The sequence below is a fragment of the Budorcas taxicolor genome, chromosome 19, assembly GCF_023091745.1.
Source record: "Budorcas taxicolor isolate Tak-1 chromosome 19, Takin1.1, whole genome shotgun sequence".
Lineage (NCBI taxonomy): Eukaryota > Metazoa > Chordata > Mammalia > Artiodactyla > Bovidae > Budorcas > Budorcas taxicolor.
Window position 1 is genome coordinate 55,339,304 of NC_068928.1, and position 21,402 is coordinate 55,360,705.

General features: G+C 59.6%; 1 protein-coding gene across 1 annotated transcript in view; it reads right to left on the reverse strand.

Annotated features, from left to right (window-relative positions):
• The window catches only part of MYO15B (myosin XVB), a 30,119-nt gene that overhangs the window by 2,589 nt on the left and 6,128 nt on the right, over window positions 1-21,402 (reverse strand). The window contains 41 exon segments of the mRNA XM_052658646.1: window positions 1,217-1,293; window positions 1,656-1,728; window positions 1,826-1,886; window positions 2,059-2,204; window positions 2,612-2,769; window positions 2,873-2,984; window positions 3,189-3,330; window positions 3,415-3,533; window positions 3,669-3,787; window positions 3,921-3,996; window positions 4,735-4,794; window positions 5,003-5,115; window positions 5,568-5,787; window positions 5,901-5,991; window positions 6,109-6,367; window positions 6,419-6,553; window positions 6,928-7,009; window positions 7,220-7,477; window positions 7,576-7,679; window positions 7,822-7,935; window positions 8,125-8,209; window positions 8,329-8,405; window positions 8,501-8,601; window positions 8,885-9,046; window positions 9,523-9,595; window positions 9,824-10,002; window positions 10,089-10,324; window positions 10,427-10,522; window positions 11,513-11,643; window positions 11,845-11,902; window positions 12,213-12,269; window positions 12,924-13,017; window positions 16,121-16,284; window positions 16,519-16,636; window positions 17,034-17,158; window positions 17,310-17,355; window positions 17,444-17,562; window positions 17,766-17,843; window positions 18,961-19,086; window positions 20,034-20,165; window positions 20,412-20,507. Coding sequence (XP_052514606.1) covers window positions 1,217-1,293; window positions 1,656-1,728; window positions 1,826-1,886; window positions 2,059-2,204; window positions 2,612-2,769; window positions 2,873-2,984; window positions 3,189-3,330; window positions 3,415-3,533; window positions 3,669-3,787; window positions 3,921-3,996; window positions 4,735-4,794; window positions 5,003-5,115; window positions 5,568-5,787; window positions 5,901-5,991; window positions 6,109-6,367; window positions 6,419-6,553; window positions 6,928-7,009; window positions 7,220-7,477; window positions 7,576-7,679; window positions 7,822-7,935; window positions 8,125-8,209; window positions 8,329-8,405; window positions 8,501-8,601; window positions 8,885-9,046; window positions 9,523-9,595; window positions 9,824-10,002; window positions 10,089-10,324; window positions 10,427-10,522; window positions 11,513-11,643; window positions 11,845-11,902; window positions 12,213-12,269; window positions 12,924-13,017; window positions 16,121-16,284; window positions 16,519-16,636; window positions 17,034-17,158; window positions 17,310-17,355; window positions 17,444-17,562; window positions 17,766-17,843; window positions 18,961-19,086; window positions 20,034-20,165; window positions 20,412-20,507 — 4,872 coding nt within the window.

A 21,402-nucleotide genomic window follows, 5' to 3' on the forward strand; every position in this document is an offset into this window, starting at 1 on the left:
AGGCGGTGGGGCTGGGATGGCATGGAATCTGAGGTCAGAGAGATCCTGCTAATGGCCACGGGCAGGGGCCAGGTTGGGGTGACAGCGACAGTCCTCTCTCAGGCTTGGTCTCACTCCGCTCAACAGCATCTGTACTGCTGGCCATTCACCAAGTCACCAACTTCACCTGCTTCCAGGCCGAGCTGGGTCCTGTCCTCTTTCTCTGGTCCCTCTGTCCCAGTCATCTCAGCTGACTCCCCTCACCACCGGGACCTCTAGAGGCTGCAGTGCCCTTGGGCCTCTGTCTGCACTCATGACACCCTGGGCCTGCCTCCAGCCCAGACATCTCCCCTGAAGCCCAGACCCTCCACTTGAAGACTGGGACTTCAGACTTCAACAGATTCCGCCACAGGCCAGCCCTGCTCCCTCACTCAGGCATCCTTGTGGGAGACCAGCCAGTGCCCTGACCAAAGCCTTGGTGTCATCCTTGGCCACTCTCTCACACCCCACATGCATTTTATACAAACCCTTCCTGCTGCCTCTGGGCCTGAGCCAGCACCATGTCTAACCTAGGATCATGGCAGTAACACTTCCCTTGCCCTTAAACTCCCAGAATCACAGACAATAGCCAGAGCAAACCCATGAATTGTAAGACACGTCGTCTTTCAAACTCTCCAGTGCTTTCCCCAATCTTGAAAACTCGGACGTCCTGACAGTGGAGGGCAAGGCCTCCACACTCTGGACCCACCGCCCTTCCCGGTTCTCACTCCACTCCCCCTCACTCGCTGGCACCAGTTTCCTTCCCCTCCCCCCCCAACCCCCCACCACCCACTCACATGCATTGCCCTGAGGCACGCAGGCCTCACTCCCTGGCCTCCTTCAGGCCTCTGCTCCAGGATCACCTTGTCACCAAGCCTGCTGCACCACAGCAGCCCCGCCCCTACTCTCTCTCTCTCTCCAAGGCACTCTTGGCCCCGGGCATGTTGCATGATGGTTTACCAACCGTCTCCTCTGTAACTAGGTTGTAAGCTCTGTGGGGGCTTGACCAACTTGGCCCAGTTGTCCTGGGCCCAGCATGTAACAGCTGCTCAATGAACATTACTGGATGATTTGAACATGTAAAGGGGATGCCCTGGAGGCCCAGCAGGAAGATCGAGAGGGGCCCCCAGGGCTCACTGTCTCCCCTGCAGCTTCCGGCACGTTCAGCCCGTGCTCACCTTCAGCAGCCCGTGCTCACCTTCAGCAGCCCGTAGAGGAGATCCAGCTCGTTCTTGCCCCGCTGCTTGGACTGGTCCCCCATAAACTGCATCAGAGCTGTGGGCAGGACAAGATGCATGGTGAGCCGTGGCTGGTGCCATCGCTACGTGGGGCCATCTCGTGCCTTGCTGTCAAGATGCATGGGAGCCAAGCGGGGTGGCAGTCCCAGCCTTACCAGTGAGACAAGGTTCAGGGATGCTGTGGGCCCCAGGGCTACGCAGAGCGCATAGTGAGCTGGACCCACCACTGCCTTCCAGCGCAGACCCCATACAAGCCACAACCCCTTGAGCATGAGTCGAAGTGGGGAGGGCCATGTGGCACAGGAGCCACCAGTGCGCCTCCCTGAGAAGGCAAACTCAAGAAGGCGACTGGACTCCTAGGTCGCAGGCACAGGGACCCAAGAGGCTGTGGCCACTCACCCTGGAAGCTCTCCACAGCTTGCCTGTTCGTGTCCTCGTCACTGAAGCTGATGAGCGATTTCTGGATGGGAGCCTGCAGCCAAAGAGGCTGGGCTGTAGGTCTGGGGCCGGTGGGGCAGGGCCAGTGGGCAGGTCCGCGGGCTTGGCTCCCCCCCCACCGTCCCCTTTACCTTGCTGTACTGCACCAGGCTGGCCGTGGCCTTCTCAGCATCTCCGCTGGTCTGGGCCGGCCTGAGGGGGGATGGGGGAGTACACCCCTGCTTGCTCAGCCCTCCCACCCCCCAATCCCAGGCCGGGTCTAGAGGGTACAGAGAGCCCTGGCTCAGGGGCTTCAAGCAGGGAGGCCCACTTCAGGGGGACTGAGGATGGACTGGCGCGGGGTGGGGGCAGGAAGGGCACTCACAGGGTCTGGGGTTTCCGGAAGTAGCGCAGGGCAAACTCCTGCATGGTGTAGTCAGAGTCCATGGGCAGGGCCACATAGGCCACGGAGGGGGACAGGCTGGTGGCCGAGTTGTCACTGCGCGCCTGGCTCCAGGGGTGGGTGGGGAACTTGGAAACACAGGAGACCTGGTGCCACCTAAGGGTCCACTGGCCTGTCCCAAGGCCCTGCCCCAGCCCCCAGCCCCGCCCACCCCAAGAGGAGCAGGCAGAGCAGCTGCAGTGAGCACACCACCAGAAACCAGAAGGTCAAGAGCCATTTATTGAGCATTTTTCAGGCGCCACCGTACTAGGTACCACGAGGGCTGCATGAGGGGCGGACAGCCCCGCCCTGGCCCACAGGGAGCTCAGTCTTGCTGCGGAGCGGCAGGGCAAGAAACCAGGAGCGGGCGGAGGGGCGGCTCCAGGCCAAGCGCTGCCCGCCAGGCAGGGGGGGTGGTCCTTGGCTGCCCGGGGCCACGGAGCCCTTTCCTCGGCTCCTACTGAGGCCTTGCCTTGGCCTCTCCCGTCTTCCTCACCTCCGATGCCCTATCCCACTCTCTGCGCTGCAGCTGACCCTTGTGCCCCTGGCTGCTCCTCTGCTCCGTCGAGAAGAACGAGTCCGGAGCAGCTGCCGGCTGCACGACGTCAGCAGGGAAGAGTCCGGAGCGGCCGCCCGTGGAGCCGAACTGCCAGCCTAGAGACGCCCAAGGACAGAGCCTCACCCACGCGCCACCCCGCACCGTGCCCACTGGAGGCGCCGCCTCATCTGCCTGCCACCCTGCTTGCCCCGCAGATACCTGGCTCCAGGGTGGCCACCGGCAGCAGCTTGATGAGGTCCCCACGTTGGAAGCTGAGGAGGCTGTGGTCATCGGTGATGTAGCTTCGCAGGGCGATGACATAGCCAGAGTCCTGCAGGTGGGCAGGCGGGTGAGGGGCCAGCCTGCTGTGACCCCTTCCTACCTGTCCCCCCTGCTCCCTTGCTGGCCTCACCCTCCACCCAGCGTCCCCGACTCCAGGCAGCTCAAAGGAGCATGGCTGACAGCCCCGAGACCAGCCAAGGCAGACTGGGCAGCAGGCAGCAGTGGTGGAGGCCCCCAGCCAGCCCACACTTGCCTTCTTGAGCTCGCTCAGGAAGAGCTCGACCATGGCCTTGATGGCTCCCGCCCGAGCCGTGTGCAGCACCAGCTGTTCACTCCTCAGCGACAGCTCCAGGGTGGAGCCAGCCGGGCACTCCACGCCCAGCACCTCAGCAAAGCTGCGCCCAGGGTGAGGGCATGAGCCGGGGGGCCGTCTCACCAGCCCACCCCCGCCCCCAGCCCCAGCCCTGGCCTCCGCTCACCTGTATGAGCAGAGAGTCTTCAGCTGGTCGGGGTGCAGGCTGGGGCCCTGGGTCATCTTGAGCAGTCTCAGCCCCCGGTGGGACACAGCCAGCAGCTGCACGTCGCTGCCGCTCTCGCCCTGCTCGGAAGGCAGTTGGGTCACAGCCCGGCTCCCAGCTCTAGGCCACCGTCCACCCAGCCCGCCCCAGCTCTCATCCTGCTCCCGAGGGATCCAGCTGGCACCCAGCCCGCTGCCATCCCCAGCCTCACTGACCGAGACAGGGAAGATGCGGGAGAAGTAATTGGCCCAGTTGTCCCTGGCGGCCACCACGATGCGCTTCTTGACACCGTCCTCAGCCGTGTCCAGTGAGTCCAGGCCCACCTCCAGGTCTCCTGCGGCAGGAAGAGCCCCAGCCTGTCCCCAGGCTCCTTCACAGCGGGGACCCCAGAGTTTACTCCCTCCCTCTGGACAGGCCCAACCCCCATCACCCAGCTCTCTGAGCCTCCTGCAGTCCCTGGACCCTACCCAGCAAGTCTTTCATCTTGCGCCTCTCGTCCTGGGAGATACGGATGCAGGACTCAGCAAAGGTGTCCCTCAGGATCTGGGGGGCAAGCCAGGCAGTCACCACCCAGTCCTGAGGCCTCAGCGCACCCCAGATGCAGCCATGCACGGAGGAAAAGCTGCAGAGCCCCGTGGGTGCGACACTGAGGGACGCAGGGGCTTCCAAGCTCAGGGCCGTGTCCACCCAGAGCTCCCACCTGCCCCCCCAGCTGCCTGCACTAGTCGAGCTGCTATCCCTCCTTCAGCTAAGCATCCCTGAAAGAACAGACCTGGGGGAGGAGGGGTGCTGTAGAACTGGGGGGAGCAAACCCGAGCCTCTGGGAGCATCCACAGGCGGCAGGCAGGCGCCGGCAAGCACCTGCTTGTGCCTGGCCTGTGCTGGGTGCTGCATACGCTTCATTTTGAATCCTCGTTATGAGTCAAAAAGGGGTTTCCCTGGTGGCTCAAACAGTAAAGAATCTGCCTGCAATGCGGGAGACCTGAGTTCGATTTCTGGGTCAGGAAGATCCCCCGGAGGAGGGCATGGCAACCCACTCCAGTGTTCTTGCCTTGGAGAATCCCATGGACAGCGGAGCCTGGCGGGCCATGGAGTTACAAAGAATTGGACAGGACTGAGAGACTAACACACAGAAGTCAAAAACGGTCCTCATTCGGAAGGATGTTGTGAGGAATAAAGGAAGGCAGGGCTTGAAGCACGCCAGCGCCCCACGGTGGTAACCTGGCCAGGGGTGCGGAGCGTGGTCTGTCTGCACATACCCCTGTGGGGCGGGGTGCTCACCTGCTCACAGAGGAGCCTGAGGCAGTAGGGGTGGCCGAAGTTCTCCCGGGGGTAGAACACCTGGATGGGGGCACGGGAGACCGAGAGTGGCCGGGGTGGTCCCCCGCCAGCCTGGCTCCCACCCCACCTCGCCTCCTGGGCTCAGACGAAACCAGGCCAGGAGGTGGGCTGTAGGGAGCCAACGCTGGGGTCCCAGGCTGGCTCCTCCACAGCCTGTGCCCCGCCCCCCACCCAGAGCGGCTGGGTTGAAGCCCACCCTGGTGCCCACCTCCTTGCGCAGGAACAGCCTCCAGGGGGCGCTGGCGTAGGAGAAGCACACGCTGCCGGAGGGCACGAGCAGCTGGGTGGAGACCCCCTCGTCCCCCATGGGCTCCACCAAGCCTGGCAGATGGAGGGGCCGATGAGCATTGGGTGTGGACCTGCCTGGGGGCATGGGGTGATGGGGGCACAGGCAGAGAAGACCCTCCTCCCCAGAGCCCCGCACGCCCGGCCAGCTTCACCTCTGCCGCCTCCCTCCCACTTGCCATCCCAACTCCCGCCTCCAGCTGTCCCAGACGTGCGTGGGGCCTCCCTGACCACATCAGCAGGGCCACTAAATTCCTGCCGGGGCCAACGCCCTGTGTGTGACAGTCCGTCTGTGCCAGACAGGCCCCGGGGGTGCCCCGGCCCTGCCCCCCGCGGGAACGCGGAAGCTGGGGCTTCTCGCCCACGGCTCCAAAGTCCAGAAGCCCGAGCCGCTGACCTCGGCGCTGTGAGCTCGGAGAGGTCTTTGGAAATCACCCCCCCACCGCGCCCCCCCAAAGCCCACCGCGCAGGAATGTGGGGTTCCTTACTGCGGGGCTCAGCTGGAGGGCTCGCTGGCTCCCAGGGCGGAGGCAGTGGAGGTGCTGGCGGAGGGGGCAGTTTCTGGGCAGTGGGTGGGTTCTGGCCAAACAGCTCTTGAAGGGGCCCCTGCTTCTCCTTGATGGAGCTGGAGGGTATCAGCCGTGGTCGGGCCCTGGGTCGAGGGGCCACGGGTGGTGGTGGGGCCTTCCCTGGGCTGGGGGACAGCGTCTGGGGAGGCAGGGAACACACAGAGGCTGTGACTCAGGGCCAAGTTCACCCCGGGAAGCCTCAGGAGGATTCCAGAATGGAGTGGCCATGCTCTGGACCAGAGGGCACCTCACCTGAGGGGGCGAGGAGGCACCATTGATCCCCAGCTTAGCCAGAGCCTCATCCTTAGGGTTGTTTTTCTTTAGAAAACTTTGGGGGGGCTTCCTGAAAGAAGGAAGAGGTCATGAGTTCACAGGGTGACTCTCTGGGGAGCGGTTAGCCCCTCCTCCCCCTCCCCTCTTTCCTCTCCCCTCCTCCCTCCCCTCCCCCTTCCCCTGGCACCTCGCTGGCTGCACGGGCACAGGCACGGGGCCGGGGCGGCTCTGGTACATGCGGATGATGTTGCGGATCTCCCTGCTGGGTTCTGCCCGGCAGGGCTCAGGGTCCGAGCTACGCACCACGGCTTTGCCCCCGGCCGGCCTGTGCCCCCTGCCAGGCCCCAGCTCCGTGGCCGGCTCAGCCTCAGCCTCCTGGGCAGCTCTGGCTGCACCTCGCGACGGTGGCAGCTTCTTCAGCACCGGGGGAGGCGGAGGTGAGGGCCCTGCCCAGGAGGAGAGGAAAGACATGAGACCCTGGGCAGAACCCCAGAGGCCCAGCCTGCCCCCCGCCTCCTCACCACCTGCTCTCTCTTCCTCCTCTTCTGGCTCCTCGTCCTGCACCGCCTCTGCCTGGGGGATCGCCACCTTGGCTGGAGGCTTCGTGGTCTTCACCTTGCTCGGCTGCTGCCCTGTAAATGCCCCCCAGTTGGTCCTGTCTATTACCTTCCACTTGGCCCGCCCCTCTGAGCTTCCCTGGTGGCTCAGATGGTAGAGAATCCTGCCTGCAATGCAGGAGACCTGGGTTCAATCTCTGGGTCGGAAAGATCCCCTGGAGCAGGGCATGGCAACCCACTCCAGTATCCTTGCTTGGAGAATCCCCATGGACAGAGGAGCCTGGCAGGCTACAGTCCATGGGGTCACGAAGAGTTGCACACGACTGAGCGACTAAGCACATTGGGCTCCTGGACGGGCCACCGGGACCAGAGGGCAACCCCCTATCCCCTGGCCAGTCGGGGGCGGTGTCTGAGTCTCTGTGTCTGATTGTCTTCCCAAGGGCGCTCACCCAACTTCTGGAAATAGTCTCGTTTCTGTTGGAAGCTCCTGGGCCGTGGGTGCCTGTCTTCAGCCTCCTGTGGGGCCTCCTGCTGGCAGGAAGAGGAACAGAAGGAGCAGCCTTGCTGGCCAAGTTGCCGCTCGCACAGCGCACCCACTCGGACCTGCGGGGCTGAGGCCGGGCAGCATCTTTTCTGCATCGCCCTGCGGCCCCATCCCCAACCCCCTGTCTCCCACGTCTGCAGCCTTGAAGTCAGCTGCCCATCCCAGGCCCTGCCATCTCCCCAGCCTTGGCTCCTCACCGTCAGGCGGGCACCTACCAACTCCAGGCCACTCTCTGGCTCCTTCTGGCGGGTGGGTGTCTTCTTGGGCTTGTGGGTGATGGCTGGAGGAGGTGAGGTCGGGGAAGCTGCTCTAGGGGCTGGGGCCGGGGCCGCGGCTGGGGCTGGAGCTGCGGCTGGAGCTGTGGCTGGGGCTGGGGCCAGGGCCTGACTCTGCCTCAGTTGCTTTGCCTGCTGCTCCAGGGACAAGGTCATGGCCTGGGTGGTCATCTGCTGGGCCTGATGGACAGGGTGTGATGTGCCGGATGAGAGCCCGCCTTGCCTCTCCCTGCAGGCTGGTACCCACGAGGCAATCTGTGGGCCCTGCCCGTCCTCACCAGGATCCGCGCCTGCTGGTTGATGAAGTCCTGCTGCTGGGCCGCCAGCTGCCTCGCGTCCACGCTGGGAAGCACGGGCTGTGGCTGTGGTGGTACCACCATGGCTGGGGTGTGGTGGGCAGGCAGGCAGTCAGGGCGGGTTAGCGCCATGGCCGAGCTCCTAGCCCCTGCCCACTGTGCCCTCCAGGTGGGACCTTCCCTCCTCCAGGCCCAGTCCACCACCCCCCCACCCCCCAAAGAAGGGACCGGGCAGCCACAGTCCAGTCTTACCTGGGACTGGCCCCATGGCTGGCATCATGGGCATGGGTGCCGGCATCATGGCTGGCTGGTAGCTGGGCATCTGCACCATCCCTGGGTACACTGTAGGGACAGGGTCCTCCCACGTCAGTGCCCACCTGGACAGCCTCCCTCCAGCCCCAGGCGAGGAGATGAGCATGGGCCACCGGGGTGTGGGCTGGAGCTCTGACGGCAGCTGCGTGGGAAGCCCGGGCCACGCCTCGCCCCGTCCGTGGGCAGGGAGACCCCAGATGGGCTCAGCCCCGCACTCACCCATGGGGTAGCTGCCTTGCTGCATAGGCCCCATGGCACCCCCTCCCTTCATGCGGCCAGTCAGAGCCCTGCCTTGCTCCAGATCCTGTGAAGGCAAAGGTCACAGGTCAAAAGGTCAGAGCTAGAGTCCTAGGAGGGCTGGGAGGGGCAGCAGAGGCCCCGGAACGGGAGGGACTGGGCTGGGCTGGGGCGCAGGACACTCACGCTGAGGCCGGGGGATAGGACGGGCTCGAAGAGGTGGTCCAGGAAGCCATCCAGGCTCCCTGAGGTCCGGGACTCACCTACGGAGGGCTGGCGTCACCTGCTGGGGGCAGGGGCTTCCTGCAAACCCATTCTCATCGCCCTGCCCACCTGAGTGTGCCCACCCCCATCTTACCTGTGCGCCCCCTGCTGGGCAGTGTTGGGGCTGGATCCGGAGGTGGGCCTGGGGGCAATGAGGGGGCCTGGATGCTGGGGGCCAGGGGGATGTTCTCGGCTCTGCAGGAGACAGTGGGCCCAGCTAAGGGGTTCACGGGGCCACCTCCAGCCATGGAGGCCCAGCTAAGGAGGTGGGGTGCCCAGGCTGAGGCAAGGTGTAGAAGCTGCTGTGGAGAGGGGCGGCGGGGGGTGGTGTCGGGGTCATCCCCACGGGATGGGAGGAGGCTTGAGGGCTGGACCTGCGGCAGCACCGGGGAACCCCAGGGTATGACAGGGTGGCGGTGGGGTCGCCTACGACAGGATAGGGACAGGAGCGGGCCAGGGGTGCTGGGGTGGCACCTACAGGCCACGGGGGGCGATGGGGTAGCTGTGGGGCCTGGCCGGGTCCCCCGGGTCCTCGGTCTGGCCGATCAAGTCCAGCACGAGGTCGCAGCCGGCCAAGTCCCTCCAGGAGTCCCTGCAGTGCAGTGACACAGACCAGCCGCGCGGGGGCGGGTCCAGGCCTCTGGGCGAGACAGGGGCAGGGAGGACAGGGCGGTCAGCCAGGCAGGTGACCGTCCAGAAGCGGCAAGGACCTGGGGGTGCGGCGGGGGGAGGCGCTTGCAGAGTGGGGTGAGAGGACCTGGTTCCCGTTCTTTTTCTGCAAAAAAGGCCCCCTACCTCTGCGTTGGCTCTGATGTATTTGTTTTTGTTTGTTTTTATGTATTTTTCTGCTGTATTTACTTTACCAATTTGATCAGAATCTGGGCCAAATCTAGCAGGAATACTCCCTACTTGCTCTCCATCTGGAATCTGCTGTCTAGACCCTGCCCGCCGACCCCCACACCTTGCCCCTACCCCTTGGGCTGCAGGCCTTGGCCTGCAGGAGCAGCCGCAGAAGGTGCTCAGTGGGACAGCAGGCTGGGAGGGTGAGGAGGACTCAGAAGGAGGATGGGACAACGGTCAGTGTCGGCCAGACTCCCCCATCCCTGGCCCCCAGACCTGCTCTGTAGAATCCACCCGGCGAGCTGCTCCCCCGTGGTCCAGGACTCCACCTCGGCCGAGTAGCACTCCTCTGCAAGGAGGAGGGGCAGCGGTGAGAGTGAGGGACAGCAGGGTCCACCCTGACGGGGAAAGGGGTGCTGTCCCATTGGGGTCCCACCAGCAGGATGACAGGGAGGTCAAGGTCACATCGGGAGGTCAGGATCACATCGGGAGGGCTGAGGTGGGAAGGGGGTCAGGGGAGGGCGAGGGTGCCGGGCAGACTCTGCCGTGGGAGCCCTGAGCAGGACGCGCGCCTCACCACTGAAGGTGGACACATCCAGTGCCATGCGGCCCCGCCTCCATCCAGCTGTCCACTCGAGCTGGGTGGGTGGGTGGGCACGGGCAGACCCAGGGTCCAGCTGCGTCTGCTCCAGGGCTCCCAGCAGCTTGTGTTGGCACAGTGCTGCCATGCCCCTGGGGGCCTGGTCAGAGACAAACCTGCGGGCACAGCACAGGGCCGCTGTGAGCCTGGGGTGGCCTGCTGACCCTGTCCGCGGGGCCCCCCCACCCACTGAGCCCCCTACTTGAGCAGTGGCTTCTGCAGGGTGTGCGTCGGAGGGAAGGCGCTGAGCAGGACGGCCATGAGGGCCCAGCCGCGCTGGCTCTGCTGCTCGTCGGGGTTGCGCCAGAGCTGGGCCACCAGCTGGCTGAAGAGCTCGTCGCGCAGCCCCGGTCGGCGCTGCCCCTGCCGCACCAGGTACTGGCCCATGGTCTGCTCCTGCCAGGGCGCCAGCGACCCGTCCCCCAGCAGCCACAGCATCTGCGGACACCAAGCCGGGGGAGGCAGGTCGTGCAGGGCTCCCTGTGCCCGCCAGCACCCCGGCACAGGCCCACCCTGTCCCCTCCCCGCTGGGTCACTCACCACCTTGTTGATATCCAGGGCATGCTGAGGGTTCTCACCGTCCAGCTGGGTGAGGGGCTTGGTCAGCAGCTGCCCAGGGTGGGGCAAGGAGGGCTCCTGCAAGGAAGGGGGGATGCCACGTGCCTGAGCAGAGGCTGATCCGTGCTGACCTGCCAGACACAGGGCCGGGGGAGCCCTGAAGGAACCTACGAGAGGAAGATGGGCTGGAGAGGAAAAGCGCCTTAAAAATACACCTTGATTGGGCTTCCCTGGTGGTCCAGTGGTTAAGAAGCCACTTGCCAATGTAGGGGGCACTGGTTTGTTCCTTGGTCCAGGAAGATCTCACGTGCCACAGGGCCACTAACCCCATGCGTCACAACTCCTGAGCCCGCACACCACAACTGCTGAAGCCTGCACCCTAGAGCCTCTGTTTCGTAACGAGAAAAGCCACCACAATGTGAAGCCTGCTCGCCGCAACCCGGGAAAGCTCTCTCAGCACCAAAGATGCAGCACAGCCAAAACAAAAATAAATATTGAAAACCATACACCTAAATTACTCTTTCTGATTAGAAAACTAAAGCCCGTGCATATGGAAAACTCAGAAAACAGGGAAAAGGATGAAGAATAAAAACCACCATCAATATGCCACTGCGGGGTATAACCAGAGTTAACATTTTCACCTCTTTCTTCCTAGTCTTACTTCCTGTGTGAAGGTACACACGTCATCTCCCCACCCGCCCAGCTGTTGCCTGGAACATCGGGACCGTGCTCGATGGGCACTTTTGAATCTTGCTTTTGTTTCCAACTCTGTTGCCTGGACACTCTGCTTTGTCATTAAACACGCTTTAAAGGCACAACTTCAGCGTTCAATGGCAGGGCCATGCTGCAGGTGTAACAAAGGTGTGGCATCACTGATAAGTAACAATAGACTGAGATGTGGGTTCAACGGATTTTCCGAGCAACGCAGTTGCATCCACAATCCCCACAACAGGAGATGGAGGAGAGGGTTGGAGAAAGAAGGAAAAACACAGCTTTTGCCTGCGTTTGGGGGCTCGTGTCTGGGGAAATTTGGGCAGCAGCCAGCAGAGCTGAGGCCTGGAAGCCCACCTGAAAGCCGATGGAGATGAAGCTGGAGAAGGGGAACTGGTTGATGTCAGGTGGGAGGGTCAGGCTGGGCCGGGCGGGAACTTCCGGGGGCATGGCCTCGGTGATGCTCTGGACCCGGGTGTGCTGACGGCCTGGGATGACACGGGAGGCAGCCCAGAAATGCCCAGGTAAGGCAACTGGCTCTGGTGTCGCCTCCACCTCCCAGCATCAGCCCCTGGCTCCAGTGCAGAGGGAGCCGGGCAGTGAGCTGGGGGCACCCAGAGAGAGCATCAGAGGGAGTGGCTACCGGGAGAGGAGGGGGTTGTGGAAGAACGAGACCCATCACGACTCACCTTCCGCTGTCTTCAGCATGGTGGCGAGCTCAGCCGGGATCTCCAAGCGCCCCAGCTCCTGGTGAATGGGAGCAATTGACCAGAAACTCAGGGAGGGGCACAGGGACCCAGGGGCCCTCCTCACCCCTGGGGCTATAAGCTTCCCCTCCAGAGACCAAGAATTCTAGTCCTAGGCACTCCAATGGGGCCCCTTGAGCCCTCAGAGGGAAACCGAGGGCACCCAGGCCTCTTCTTGGGGGGGCACAATGGATGGGCCTGAGGACAGGACCCATCTCGGCACCCCTGGGACCCAACGCTCCCCCTCAAGCCAGGCCAGGTTCAGCAGGCTCACAACCCAGCAGACACTCTCCAGCTTCCAGGCCGCCTACCATGCTTGGCACCGTCTCAAAGGCCCCGATGCTGTGCCAGCTGTGCCGACGCCCAAGCTGTTGGGGGAGATGCGGGAGGAGATGGTGTCCCCGTGAAGCGTCACCCCGAGCTCCCTCGATGTTCCCTGCTTGCTGGGCAGTTCAGCTGACCCCTCCTCCTCCCAGGAGGCCTGGGCACCAGCGGAACAGGTGTGGATGGACCCCAGGGGGCTGGCGTCTGCCCCTCGCCCTCCAGAGCCCTCACCAGCTGAAGCGCTGTGGGTGTTGCTGCCCGTCTGCCAGGACCGGGAAGAGGGCAGCAGGAAGGGAAGAAATGGTCCCTGGGGGACAAAGTCCAGGCAGGGAGGGGCAGGAGAGAGGGCGGCGTGTAGGCATTGACCTTCGAGCTGCTTTATGGCCCTCACGTCGGAGTCATCGGGCAAGACAGGGAGCAGCCCAAGGGGCCCCTGGAGGGGATGGAGGCACCCCAGCTGGCAGAGAGAGTCAGGCCCTGGCATGAAGGAAGGCGATGAGCTCCCAGAGGCCCCAGGCTGCCCTAGCCAGGCAGCGGGGATGGGACACTCCGCCAGTAGTGGTCCCTGAGGCCTCGCCCCTTGTGTGGCTGGGCGTGGACGGTGGTCACTGTCTTCGTTCGGCCAGCTTGACCGGCAAAGGCTGGCTTGGGTTCTCCCCTGAGCACACCCTAGGCAGCACCCCACCCGTGGGCTTCACCTGTGGTCTCCTCCGTCTCCAGAGCAGGGGCCGGGCCGCCAGCACGATGGTGTTCAGCTGCCCCAGAGCTGCCCGCCGCCGGAGGTAACGCTTCCTGGAGGCCGGGAAGGGGGCTAGTGAGGAGTCCGCATTCACACCCAATACCCAGATCCTCCAAGTCAAGACCTGAGTGTAAAACCAGACCCCAGTGAAGCGCCCAGCTGCCTAACAAGCAACAGGGAAAGGACAGGACAGAAGAGCAAGTGAACCCAGAGGCTGCTGTGCACAGGGGGTTGAGGCCCGAGGCTCTGGAGCCGGCCACCCTGGCGCGTTCCTCTACTGTTTCGTCACAGCAGTCTTGGATAAGGTCTTTACCTCTCTGGGTTTTGGGGGTTTTTTTGAATATGCTCGTGGCTTGTAGGATCTTAGGTCCCCAACCAGGGATTGAACCCACACCCTTGACAGTGAAGTGCTGAGTCCTAACCACTGGACCACCGGAGAATTCCCTACTTGACCTCTTTGTGTTTTATTTTCATCACCTCTAAAAGGAGAATTATTGGATTGTCTGCTCCACAAGAAGATGAAATGAATTAAGAGGTGTGTTTGGAATAGAGTCTGGCACATTACTATTTAAGAAGCAGAACTTTTTTTCCCCTCCCCCCAAGAAGAACTCCTAAAAATGAAAAAAATTACACCTCGGGAAGTCTAATAGATCCCTGAAGAGACAATATCTTTGAGAATTTTCCAGATATAAGAAAGACCAGACTTCTCAAGGAAGCAGCCCTGAGCATCATAAATATTTAAAAATTAATCTATATACACTGCTGCTGCTAAGTCGCTTCAGTCGTGTCCGACCCTGTGCGACCCCAGAGATGGCAGCCCACCAGGCTCCGCCATCCCTGGGATTCTCCAGGCAAGAACATTGGAGTGGGTTGCCATTTCCTTCTCCAATGCATGAAAGTGAAAAGTAAAAGAAGTCACTCAGTCATGTCCGACTCTTTGCAACCCCATGGACTGCAGCCCACCAGGCTCCTCCATCCATGGGATTTTCCAGGCAAGAGTACTGGAGTGGGGTGCCATTGCCTTCTCCACTATATACACTACTAGATATGAAATAGATAAACAACAAGGATCTTATTTTTTATTGAAATATATTGGTTTACAACGTTGCTGGTATATAGCAAAGTAATTCAGTTACAAATGTATACATACATATATATCTATATACAATATATAATAGAATAATATTCACTATCTTATAATTACCTATTGTGGAAAAGAATCTGTAAAAGAATATATAGAGAGATATATGTGCATGTATATATTTGTAACGGAATTACTTTGCTATATACCTGCAACATTGTAAACCAATATACTTCAATAAAAAATAAATCTACAGCTTTTTTTTACATCAAAGTACACTATCAAGAGGGGAGACTAAAAAGAATAAATATATAAAAAACAGAGAGGAGACTGCTTGTAAATCAAATATTTAATAAGAGTTCAGTATCCATAATATATAAAGAATGCCTACAACTCAATAAGAAACAAACCACCCAATTAAAAATCAAGCAGAGGACTTCAGTAGTTGTTTCTCCAGAGAGACACACAGATGGCCCAGGAGAACATGAAAAGACGCTCAGCACCACTAGTTGTTAGAGAAATGCAAATCAAAACCACAAGGAAATGCCACTTCACATCCACTGCTGCTGCTGCTGCTGCTAAGTGGCTTCAGTCGTGTCCAACTCTGTGCAACCCCATAGACAGCAGCCCAGCAGGCTCCCCCGTTCCTGGGGTTCTCCAGGCAAGAACACTGGAGTGGCTTGCCATTTCTTTCTCCAATGCATGAAAAGAGAAAAGAGAAAGCGAAGTCGCTCAATCGTCTCCGACTCACATCCTCTAGGTTGGCGATAATTTAAACAGCAGAAAATAACAAGTCTTGGCAAGGATGTAATGAAACTGGAAGGTGCACACACTGCTGGTAAGAAGGCAAAATGGTGCAGCCACTAAGGAGAACAATCTGGCAGTTCCTCGGAAAGGTAAAGACAGAATTACCAGATAACTTGGAATTCCACTCCAAAGTAAAGACCCAAAAGAACTGAAAGCAGAGATTTGAACTGTACCTTGCATGTTCATGTTTATAGCAGCCTTATTTGCAATAAGCCCAAAGGCAGAAACAACCCACATGCACACTCAACAGATACATGGATGAACGGCTGTGGTCCACTTACACAATGGAACAATTTCCAGGTGTAAAAAAATATATGATGTTCTGACACGTTATAAAAGGGACAAACCCTGAAAATATGTTTAGCGCAATAACCCAGATGTAAAGGGAGATACTGTAAGAGTCAACTTAGATGACATGTCTGGAATAGGCAAATTCACAGAAACAGAAGGTATACTGGGAGTTACCAGGGGCTGGAGGGAAGGGGCCGCGGGGTATGATTGTTGAACAGGTACAGAGTTCTTGCTGGTGATGAAACGATTTGGAGGGACTTCCCTGGTGGCTCAGACAGTAAAGAATCTGCCTGCGATGGAGGAGACCTGGGTGTGACCCCTGGTCAGGGAGCTATTAATAGATTGCACATGCCACAACCAACAATTCTGCGTGCTTCAATTAAGACCCACTGCAGCCAAAAAAAAAAAAGAGAGAGAGAGAGTATTCTTGCTGCAGGGTGGAGAATGGACTAGAAGAAAGGACAGTTGGACTTCCCTGGTGGTCCAGTGGTTAAGAATCTGCCTACCAATGTGAGGGATATGGGATCAATCCCTGGTCCAGGAAGATCCCACATACCATTGAGCAGCTGAGCCCATGAGCCACAACTACTGAAGCCTGCGTTTGTACTCTAGCCCGTGCTCCGCAACAAGAGAAGCCGCGGCCACGAGAAGCCGTTGCAGCGCAACGAAGAGCAGCGCCTGCTTATTGCAACCAAAGAAAACCCACATGCAGCAATGAAGACCCAATGCAGACCAAAAAAATGCAAACCACTAGTCAAGGAGTCAAGACAGCAGGTTTGAGTAGCCTCTGCAGGTAATGAGCTCCTTGTGGCTGGGGGCATTCAAGAAGAGACAGCAGAGGTATGGGCAGGGGTGTTGGCAAGAAGAGTCCAGTGCCGATGGGATGCAGGCAGACAGACTTGCGTCGAGGCCCTATGTCTCCCAGAGCCTGCCCCGCCACGTTGAGGAGGCCTACAGTCTCAGCGCCCCCCGCACACCTGGCCTGGAGCCCACGCACATGAGCCTGCTTCCGTGGCAGGAGGCGGAGGCGCTGGTGGGAGATGCAGACGCGGACGCCTCGGTGCAGGGTCAGCAGGGCCTGGGCGCGCTGCTGGGCCCGGCACTGCTCCAGCTGCTGCCAGCCCGGCTCCCGCAGCAGTACCTGGGGGCAGAGGTGTGGGCTGGAGGCGGGCCAGGTGTGCAGGCGGGGACCACCCTGCCCTTCTCCCGAGGCCTCAGCCTCCTTCCAGGCAACCCGTTCTCCTGGGGTGCCCGGGACACCCAGCCCACTCTGTCTCCCCACCACCTGGAAGGACCACTGGATTCTGAGAGGATCCCAGAATGCTCCTCCTACTTGCCAGCCCTCCCTGCCTCTCTGCACACACACACCACCCACCTGGGTGGCTCCCAGGTGACAGAGGGGTGACTCAGCCGCTAGCACCTGGTTCAGGATGATGCCACACCTTTCCCGGTCAGAGAGCTCGCCCTGCTCCTCGGTCCCCAGGGCCCGGAATCTGCCCAGGGATAGATAACTCAAGTCAGAACAAGCACACGAGCACCTCTCCCCACACTCATTTGATCCCCGAGCCCCTTGGGTCCATTCAGTCTGTAAGTCATTCAACAATGATTATGGAAAGCACCTACTATGTGCCAGACACCCAGGAGAGTTTTGCTAAGAGGAGGAGAGATACCTGAATGCACAGAGGCATGCAGAGGCGTGGGGGTGACTGATGAATAGTGGAAGGAGACACAGATGGAGGGAGAGAAGGAGAGAGAGAATGGAAGAAGAGTCCCTGGGAAAGTGGGTCCGTCTTCCCCAGAAGGAGCCCCAGGTCCGGCAGCCACTCCAGGGGGGCCTGCCTAGTGAGTCCTGGCCCTGAGGTGCCTGCTTCCCCCCATCCTGGGCCCTACCTGTCCAGGAAGGCCTGGAAGGGCAGGCGAATGGGGAAGTTGGCGCTGCGGGTACACACTGCCTCCAGGATGCCCGCCTGGCGCAGTTGTTCTGCCACATGATCCACGTCAAAGAGGCCTGGAAGCTGTGGCCAGGCAGCATGGCAGAGCCAAGGACATGGAGTAGAGGGGCTCACAGCCATGGGGAGCACGGGGCAGGGCACAGGAGGGGCGGGGGTGCTGAGACGGCAGGGCAGGGACTGGAGGGCTCTGCAGCCAGGTGCTGGGAGGGCTCACCTTTCCTGGATTGGGGCTGAGGCACTGGATGAAGTAGACATGGCTCCTCGTGGGTGGAAAGGGGAGTCACGTGAGCACAGACTGGCCCCCTATTCAAACTCCCCGGGGGTCAGGTATGGGGGCACTATTCTCACCTGCCCAGCTGAGCTAGGAGGTCCCCCAGGGACTTCTGGAAGCAAGCGGCCAGCGTGGGTTTGCCCGGTCCTCCTCTGAACTCATCAGGCTCTGCTTCCTGGAACAGGCGGCTCAGCAGCTGCGGGGTGAGACAGGGACTGCGCCGGCTCGCCGGGCCTGTCGATAGCCCAGCCTGCCCCCCATCCCCCCTCCCTGGGGCACTGGGGTGGGCCAGCCAAAGGTTCAAGGTGCCAGGATCTTGAAGGCCAGCCCCTTGGGCAAGACTGTCTGGGTGAGGAGGACAGAACAGGGTCGGGGGTACAGGACGGCCAGCAGGGGCACCCGGAGCTGGCTCTGGGCAAGCATCTCCACCACGGCAGGGTCAAGATGATCCCGGTTTCTGTTTAGAAACTTGTGAACCTGCGAGAGACAATGTGAGGTGGGGAGGGGAAGTCAAGGAGAGAATGCAGTGGAAGCCAGTCCTTTTGGCAAGTGACCCAGCCTCTTCCCTCTGTTAACAGTCCAGCTTCAAAGGTGGCCTTTCATCTCACACCATGTACCAAAATCAACTCAAAATAGAAGGATCAAAGACCTAAATGTAAGACATGAAACCATAAGACTCTTAGAAGAAAACAAAGGGAGAAAGCTTCATGACACTGGATTTGGCAATGATTTCCTGAATCGACACAAAAAGCACAGGCAACAAAGGAAAAATAAACTGGATTTCATTAAAATGAAAACCTCTTGTGCATCAGAATACAGTGCTGAGAGTGAAAAGAGAGCCCACAAAATGGAAGGAAATATCACATATCAGATAAGGGATTAATATTTAGATTAATATCCAGAACTCCTACAGTTCAGTTTAAAAAAACAACACAATTAAAGAATGGACAAAGGAATTGAATAGATATTTCTCTAGGAAAGATATACAAATGACCAAGGAGCACATGAAGAGATGCTCAACCTCATGAATCACTAGAGAAATGCAAATCAAAACCACAATGAGATACCACTTCCCACCCACAAGGATGACTTGCTCCACCCCAAACCAGTCACCTGAATATACCATTTATACCAGGCCCCCACCCCCTTGAAGCTCTCCTCCTGGGTAGGTGTGGAGTCATCATGAAACTCAGAAGGGGGAGAGGAGGTCCCTTTACTGGGTACCCGGATGTGCCAGGCACCTGTCCCACCACTTCCATGTAATTACATTAATCCGCAGGACAATGCTATAGGACAGGTTCCCCTTCCCATTTTACAGATGAGGACAATGGAGGCACAGAGGGAGAAGCAGACTCCCTGAGGTCATCAGAGCCAGCTCCCATGCATATGCTCTGCCCCTCTGGGTCTGGAAGGTCCCAAGGCCTTGACTCCCCCATCCCACAATGCTTGCCCAGAGCTCAGTGAGTCATGCACTAGGTGAGGCAGAGGGGCCCAGGCAGAGAGAGATGGTTAAAGCCTTGGAAGAGGTCTCCCTACACTTAGCCCACTCACCCATCAGGTGACTCCCCAGGGTCACTCTGCCCTCACCCGATACCTGGTAGGTGACGGTCCCGGCATAATGTCGCACGGTGAAGATGGGAAGGGGCAGCTGGGGCTTGGTGTAGCACGGGTGGTCGCCATGGTGATAGTGGCACTTCTGCAGAAAGGTGTGGTCCGTGGCCTGATGAGAGGAAGAGAGGCTCAGGCCTCTGCCGGTGCGGCTCCCCTGGAGGGGCTGTGCCTCTCTCCCCTGCCCCCCAAAACCACAGACACTGAACACACGGCGAGCTTTGGTTTGGTTCCCAAGCTTTTTTCGAAAGTCGCTCCATATCTGAGTCTTTATAAAGGGCACAACCTCTTTCCCAGGGACTATTTTGAACAATCAAGAAAAAACATGAAGACTTGCACACCTCAGTCAATAAGATATGGCAGCTTAGAGACGTTTGATAAAATAATTTAAAAGAAACGGGGCTGGGGGACTTGAAGGCAGTTTTGGCAATGACTCCTGGGAGACTGGTCTCACAGTTACAGGTGTTTCTGAGCAAGTTTTTCAGATACTTTTAAGAACCCATCCAGGAACTTCCCTGGCGGGCCAGTGGTTAAGAGTCTGTGCTTCCAATGCGAGGAGTGTGGGTTTGATCCCTGGTCAGGGAAGTAGGATCCCACATGCCTTGTAGTGTGGCCAAGAAAATAAAAAAGGCGGAAGGATACAGTACATTCAAATGAAACATTAAACAGATGGGATGTGTGTTTTTTTTTTAAAGATTCACATATATAAAAAGTCATCCAGTAAGAGGCTATTTTATGGAGTTTAAGAACTTATAACAAGACTCTTGATGAAACCCCAAGCCCCTCGCGCAGCCTGCACAGTCCGCACCACCCAGCCCCTCAGGCACGATGGTTCCCCTCCTGCAGTGAGGACTCTCAGAGAGGTCAGCACTTCACTCAGGATTATCCAGAGACTAGAGATCTGAACCCAGTGTGGCCACTGCCTTCCCAAGCTGTGCTGAGGGCCTGTGGGCAAGGTCCCAGGACCTCAGACTTTATTTCTCCCCTGAGAGGCCCTGCTGGCCCTGGCCTGGTCACCAGGCACCCCCCACTCCTTGTCCCCCAACATGAGGGGCTCACCTGGGACAGCCATGTCTGGGCATCCAGGATACTCAGGAGGCTGTGTGGCTGGTCTACCAGGAAGTCCAGGCAGGACTCCTGCAGGGCCTGGGGGATGGGCACCCAGGGCAGCAACTCCCTCCGACACTCCTCCTGGGAACAGCCAGCACTTGGTTTGTGGAGACCACCCGTGTCCATGGGGGGCCTCACCCGACCCAGAGCAGGGCTGACCCTCCCATTGTACAGATGTGTAAACTGAGGCTCGGAAGGACTGAGACGGCCTACAGCAAGGGGGCTCTGGGGCGGGCTCTCAGTGCAGTGCTCTCTCTCCCCCAGGGATGGCCTCTGTTCTAGGAAACAGCTGGGCATCCCCGGCCTCCTGCAAGCCCAGTCCTGTACCTCCTCCTGGGCGAGCAGCAGCCGGTTGTACCACAGCTGCAGGCGCTCGCTGCCCAGGTTGTTGTACAGCTGGTCCAGTCCGTTGACCCGCAGGGCCTGGGGGCACGTGAGCAGTGAGGTGGGCACCCACATGAGGTGGGGGGGGCCGGGGCAGCTAGGGGGCCCAGCACACAGGCCTGGTGCCCTTCTCCCCGCTCCTACCGCTGCCCACATTCTCCCAGCACCAGGCAGGATGCTGCCCCAGGGCTGATGCTGCCGCCTCCAGGGTCAAGTCCAAAGACCCTGGCCCAGCATGCGGCCACCTCAGTGCTGCCCCAGCCCCAGCCGGGCCTCCCCTCCAGCAAGCTGTCCCCCTGCCTTCTGCCTCAGCACCGCTGTGAGCCTTCGGGCCTCTGATCACAGCCATCCTGTGGTCTGGAAGGCACCTTTTCCTACAGCCTAGCTCAGGGACTATCCGAATGCCACATTCTCATAAGCAGAGTTCCAGGCTGCCGCTTCCAAGAAGCCTTCCAGGAGTCCTCCTGTTAGAATTCCAGGCTCCTTCCTCTGTGTCCCCAACACCTGGCCAGCAAGCCTAGCAGAGCCCCTGCTTCATGCAGCTTTGTACAGAGTTTTGTACATGCTCTAAAATACACACAAGTGTGCATATGAATATACATACACACACACAGGTGCCGTGGAGAGGAGGCAAGAGCAGAGGACAGTGACCGGTGCCCATCTCATCCCTCTTCCCTGGCCTGAGGGGGCCGGATATTCTGGGAAGGGGTGACGAGCTTATGGAAACTCAGGGTGATTTGGGGGAGTCCCCTTCTCCCGCCGCCTCTTGGACACAGGAAGTGAGACTGACTCATCCTGAGGTCTTTCATCGCCTCAAGGCTCCATGAGACTCTGCAACAAAGCCAAGCAGGCAGGGCTCTCCAGAGGTGACACCACGCCTGGACAGGGCAGGCAGCTGTACCTACAAGCGCACAGCTGTCTCATGGACCATCGT